Source organism: Babylonia areolata, chromosome 24 (genome assembly GCF_041734735.1).
Source record: "Babylonia areolata isolate BAREFJ2019XMU chromosome 24, ASM4173473v1, whole genome shotgun sequence".
NCBI classification, from domain to species: domain Eukaryota; kingdom Metazoa; phylum Mollusca; class Gastropoda; order Neogastropoda; family Buccinidae; genus Babylonia; species Babylonia areolata.
The window spans coordinates 18,120,795-18,126,768 of NC_134899.1; the positions used below are offsets into that span (position 1 = coordinate 18,120,795).

Sequence of the window (5,974 nt, forward strand, 5' to 3'; positions counted from 1 at the left end):
CACCATGCCGAAACGGGGCTTCAAACCTTCATCACCAGTGAACCAGAAATCCAACGCCCAAGCGATTCTGACACGGCGTCTCCTCGCTCAGCTGCATGACTTTCCATGCAGCCGTTACACAACTCTCATTCAGCTCCGTCAGCTTTCAGAGGAGAGGTGACTGTCGCTCAAAGACTGAAGTGCTGAGCCATCGTGGACGCTGTTCAAGCTCTACCAGATGACACCAGAGAACATTCACTGTTTTACTGGACCTCACAGATGACGGAAGTCACTGCTTACTTAACCCAGTTAGTCTGCAAGACATCTTCATCACACCATCTTCTCCTGCATTGGAGGGCTGTAACTCCCACACGAGTTACGAGTGGCATTTTTACGTGTTCGATCGTCTTTTCCACAGCTACACTTCGTTTTCAGCTGTTACAGTCTGCATCATGTCAAGCAACACAGTCTCAAAAAGGAGAAGAAGATTAGCTCACGACGTGAAACCATCTTGGTGAGTATTCAGTATGCATGCGTCCAGCAATATTTTCAGCAAATTGTATAGTGTTATGGATCATTAGCGAGAACGAAGTCAGTGATGACCGGCGGCAGCCGCCGAGAACTTCAGCCGTTTCTGCTTCTGGCGCTGGTTGCAGAACCACACCCTGACCACGTTCTTCCGCAGGTCCAGCCTCTCGGCGATCTGCGCGATCTTGTCGCCGGACGGCCGGGGCTGCACGGCGAAGTAGGCCTCCAGACTCCTCTTCTCGGGCGCCGTGATTGACGTCCTCTTCCTCTTCTTCTCCTCCATCTGCTGCTGCTGCTGCTGTTGCTGCTGGGCCTTGGCCTCGTAAGCTCTCAGCTCCGCCTCCTCCAGCCAGGCCAGCAGGATGGGCTTGAGGGCGATCATGTTGTTGTAGCTGAGGGTCAGCGATTCGAAGCGGCAGATGGTGGACTGGGAGAGGGACCCCACGCCGGGGATCTTGAGGTCGGCCAGGGCGGACCCCACGTCGGCCTGCGTCACGCCCAGCTTGATCCTCCTCTGCTTGAACCGCTCGGCGAACCGCTCCAGCTCTAGCGGGTCGCAGTCGCTGTCGTACGGGTGCTGGGAGGGATGATGAGGGTGGTGCTGGTTGTTGTGGTGGTGGAGGAAGGGGTGCATGGCGGTTGGGGGTGGGTGGTGGTGGTTTTGGGGCAAGGAGAGGTGAGAGTTGACGACCACAGGGTGGGAAGAGGAGGAGGAGGAGGAGAAGGCGGGGGAGGAGGAGGAGGAGGAGATGGGGTCGTGGCCCTGTGTAGAGTACCCGTTCAGATTGTGCGCCGTGAGGGAGGAGGAGGAGGAGGAGGTGGTGGTGGTGGTCATCACCATGCCATGAGGGAAGTATCCGTGATGAGCAGCATGATCCACGGCAGAACTCCCCGCGCACATACCCGGAGAACCCAAGGTTTCGAACACGGGGTCGCCTTCGTTGGGGAGAAAAACCGGGTGAGCGCCCATGGTAGCAGAAGAAGAAGACATGTGGGACACGGGTGTGCATTCTGGCCCATCTCCTCCTCCTGTGGCCCCCAGGGCGAAGTGTGGCGGCGTGTGCCTGTAGAAGTCGTGTGGCTTCAGCAGCTGCTGTGTGGCGCTGTCCCCTCTGTCCATGTCCAGCAGTGCCAGGCTGTCCGCACGTGACAACAGGCCCTCGTCCAGGTCACAGAACATGGCGCTCTGCAACAAACATGGTGTAGTGGGGGTGAGGGTGAGGGTGAGGGTGAGGGCGGGGTGGGAGGGGGGGGGGTTCGCCTAATATAATAATAATAATAATAATCATGCTGATAGTAATAACAATAATAATGATACTTCCAGTACAACAACTACTACTACTCATGATGGTGGTGATGATAATAATGATCATGATGATACTAATGATGATGATAATAATGGTGATGATGATGATGATGCTACTACTACTACTGCTACTGCTGCTGCTGCTGCTACTGCTACTACTACTACTACTGATGATGATGATGATGATGATGATGATAGTATAATGATAGTGATGAATTTTGTTTAAATTAATGTCCCGTCAAACACACTGGTGATTGTATACATTTTGTTAGAGTACCGATTTTTACATTGAGTGTTATCGCTTTGGAGAGTAGGGGGAGGGGGGGTGAATGGTGAGTTGGGGGAAACTGGGTAGTTGGAGGGTGGAAACAATACTACTACTACTACTTCTACTACTACTGCTCCTCCTACTACTACTGATGATGATGATGACAATATTACAACGATGATGATGATTTTTTTTCGGTGTCCCGTCACACACACTGGTGATTGTATACATTTTGTTCGAGTATCGATTTTTACATTTTTGAGTGTTATCGTTTTGGAGAGGCGAGGTGGGGTGTTGGTGAGTTGTGGAAACCTCGGGAGGGTGGAGGGTGGAATCAATACTACAACTACTACTGCTACTACTACTACTGCTACTACCACTATTACTACTACTAATGGATACCTATTTATCGCTCTCTCTACCTCCTTAGCATCGGGGCCCAAAAGCGCTGACAAAAATATCATCAATTAGTATCAATGCTGAAGAAAAAAAAGACACAAAAATTAACACTACCGGGCACTATAATTCAAGGTGTACTCGCAAGATCAGAATAAATGAGTGAGTGAGTTCTCTTTTCCATCACTCTCTGTGTGTGCCTGTATGTTTGTCCCACTGTCACGCCCCCCCCCCCCCTCACCCCCCCATCACTTCGTCACGTCGATGATTCATGGACACACACACACACACGCGCGCGCACGCGTGCACACACACACACACACACACACACACACACACACAGAACCGAACACCGGTTTATTACATTTTCTCCCATTTTTTTACACAAGTGAGTCAAAAATTGTATGTGTGAGTGTATGTGTCTACAAGTGCCTGAAAATGAGAGTGAGTGTGTGTGTGTGTGGTTGCGTGAGTGCGTGCGTGTGTTTGTGTGTGAGTGCTTTTTGTGTGCTTGTGAGGTGGGGTGTGGGGGGGGGGTGTGGAGGGGGGGGGGCGGAAGGAGTGGGGAGTGAGGAGAACGAAAGACAGAGAAAACTCACGGCTGACGAGGTGGTGCAGCGGACAGCAGCGTGAGAATCGGACGGGCCATGATAGAGAGGCGCGAAACACTCCTGAGGCACGGCGCTCCCTGAGGAGTGCAGGGCTGAGGGGGGGAGTCCCTGGCAAGGCTGCTTCATACCGGAGTCAGCTCCCACTGCTCACACACACACACACACACACACACACACACACACACACACACACAACAAGTGTCCATACCTCAAAACATTAAATCAAGATGACCCCCTCTCTCTCTCTCTCTGTCTCTTCCTCTCTGTTTCTCTGTCTCTCTCTACTCTCTGTCTGTCGATCCGTCTGTCTGTCTCCACCGCTCTTTCGCCGTCTGTTATGTGGTTAACTTTTTGACTGCTACCACTAAAAGCTATCCTCGTCAGTGAAAAGGCTTTCACCTCACTTTTATATTGTTAGGATGTCAGTCACTTTTCTGTATTGGAACTTGTTCATCTTGGCATTGCTTAATTTAGCAAAATCAATCACACCATTAAAAAGAACAACACAAGGGAGACAAGGGGGTGAGGCTGGGGGATGGCGGGGGTGCGGGGGGGGGGGGGGGGGGGGGCGGGGGGGGTGGGGGGGGGGTTAAAGCTGTCATGGATGTCTGTCCCGGTGGGAAGTCCATCTGGCGTTCCGAGGGGGAGAGCCCTGGCTGTCAACAGAGGAGAAAAGTTCCAAGGGGAAGAGCCCTGGCTGTTAACATAGGAGAAAAGTTCCAATGTGGAGAGCCCTGGCTGTGAACATAGGAGAAAAGTTCCAATGTGGAGAGCCCTGGCTGTGAACATAGGAGAAAAGTTCCAATGTGGAGAGCCCTGGCTGTGAACATAGGAGAAAGGTTCCAATGTGGAGAGCCCTGGCTGTCAACAGAGGAGAAAAGTTCCAAGGGTGAGAGCCCTGGCTGTCAACAGAGGAGAAAAGTTCCAATGGGGAGAGCCCTGGAGGTCAACATAAGAGAAAAGTTCCAATGGGGAGAGCCCTGGCTGTCAACATAAGAGAAAAGTTCCGAGGGGAAGAGCCCTGGAGGTCAACACAGGAGAAAAGTTCCAAGGGGGAGAGCCCTGGAGGTCAACATAGGAGAAAAGTTCCAATGGGGAGAGCCCTGACTGTCAACAGAGGAGAAAAGTTCCAATGGGGAGAGCCCTGGCTGTCAACAGAGGAGAAAAGTTCCGAGGGGGAGAGCCCTGGCTGTCAACAGAGGAGAAAAGTTCCGAGGGGGAGAGCGAAATAACGATCAGTAGTGGTCAGTAATGGTCAACAGTGGTCAGAAGTAGTCACGGGTAAACAGTTAATGGGTCAAACCCCACCAAGAAGTCCTAACACAGCGTAACTGTCACTAAATAAATATAATCACTTTGGCGTTGAGGTCAGATGCTGGTTGTGTCAGCAGTGGCGAAAAGTGGTCAATAATGGTCAGCAGTTGTCAGTAGTGGTCAGCTACTGATCAAATGCTGTCAAGGTGCCCAAATACTGCATAACCGTCACAACGTCACGTACTTTGAATACTGTCAGTGGTCAGCAGTTATCAGTAGTGGTCAGTTACTGATCAAATGCTGTCAAGGTGCCAAAACACTGCATAACCGTCACAACGTCATGTACTTTGAATACTGTCAGTGGTCAGCAGTGGTCAGTGGTGATCAGGCAGCGATCAACAACCTGCCAAAACATCATCAAATTAACGCACAGACGTATATATATATATATATATATATATATATATATATATATATATATATATATATATATATAGATATATATATATAACTCCCCTGAATCCAAAGTGCCCCAACACGTTCTTATTTAACAATACACACAGTAAATGTAATTACGTAAATGAAAATCATAACCATTGCAAAGAAAGGGAAGAAAGAGAGAGAGAGAGAGAAAAAAAACAACCCAAACTACTCATCAATCGCTCACTGACGAACGAAGAATACCGCGTTCCTAACTGCTCTTGTCCTATCCTCAGCGAACGCAAATAATGACCACAAAATAAACAACAACAACAAAAATATGTTGACCATAAACGATAGAAAAATCAATCATTAAACGCACGGTTACTCACCTGTCAATTGAAGGTTGATCGAAGTTCTACCATGCCCCGAAAAAAAAAAAGCAACCTTGTTGAAATCTGACCACACACAATTGTTAACTGTATCGCTACACGGCCACAACTGTTGAGTTGTTCTAATTCACATCCAGGCCTTTTTTTTTTTCGGGTGGAGAGTGGTGGGGGGGTAGAGAAGATGTTTGGGAGCTGTCCGCCGCAATGTTTTTCCGGATTTCGTCCAGTCCAGTTATTCCCCCTGAAGGCCAACAGTTATGTTTCATTTCCTGCCTCGCCATTTCCAGCTCCCATTCCTCCTCCTCCTCCTCCCCTGCTCTCACCCCCACCCTTCTTCAGCCACTCCCACCCTGCTCCCTGTCACTCCTCCCACCCCTAATTAGTCCCTTGTCGATAGGACAGCGCGTGACAAAGTGACACGTGAGGGGTGGGTGGGGCGGGGGGAAAGCACGTGCCAACAGCTGTCCATCACTGCCATGGGGAGAGAAGCAGGCGCGCGCGCATAAACACACACGCACGCGCGCATGACAACATGATGGTTGGAGTCAGAGGGGAGTTTGGGGGTGGGGGGTAGTGCTGCCCACAGTTGCTGTACTAAATTTGATTCTCTGCAGAAGGCTCAACAGTGTGTGTGTGTGTGTGTGTGTGCACGCGCGCATGTGTCCGTACGTATTGTGTGTGTGTGTATGTGTGTGTGTGTGAGAGAGAGAGAGAGAGAATAGAATAGAATATGTTTTTATTACCAACTGTACCGGGGTCACAAGGAATATTGGAGGGGATAGTACATAACAAAACACGAACATAAATCGAAAATCATACA

The 5,974-nt window shown here is 50.0% G+C and overlaps 1 protein-coding gene across 1 annotated transcript; it reads right to left on the reverse strand.

Annotated features, from left to right (window-relative positions):
- Positions 1-403: 403 nt before the first annotated feature.
- On the reverse strand, positions 404-5,294 carry LOC143299110 (uncharacterized). Its single transcript, XM_076612239.1, has 3 exons — positions 5,155-5,294; positions 3,077-3,231; positions 404-1,693 (listed from the first exon to the last, which is right to left on the reverse strand). The coding sequence occupies exons 2-3, from the start codon at positions 3,212-3,214 to the stop codon at positions 572-574; spliced, it is 1,260 nt and encodes a 419-aa protein (XP_076468354.1). The 5' UTR covers positions 3,215-3,231; positions 5,155-5,294; the 3' UTR covers positions 404-571.
- Positions 5,295-5,974: the final 680 nt, after the last annotated feature.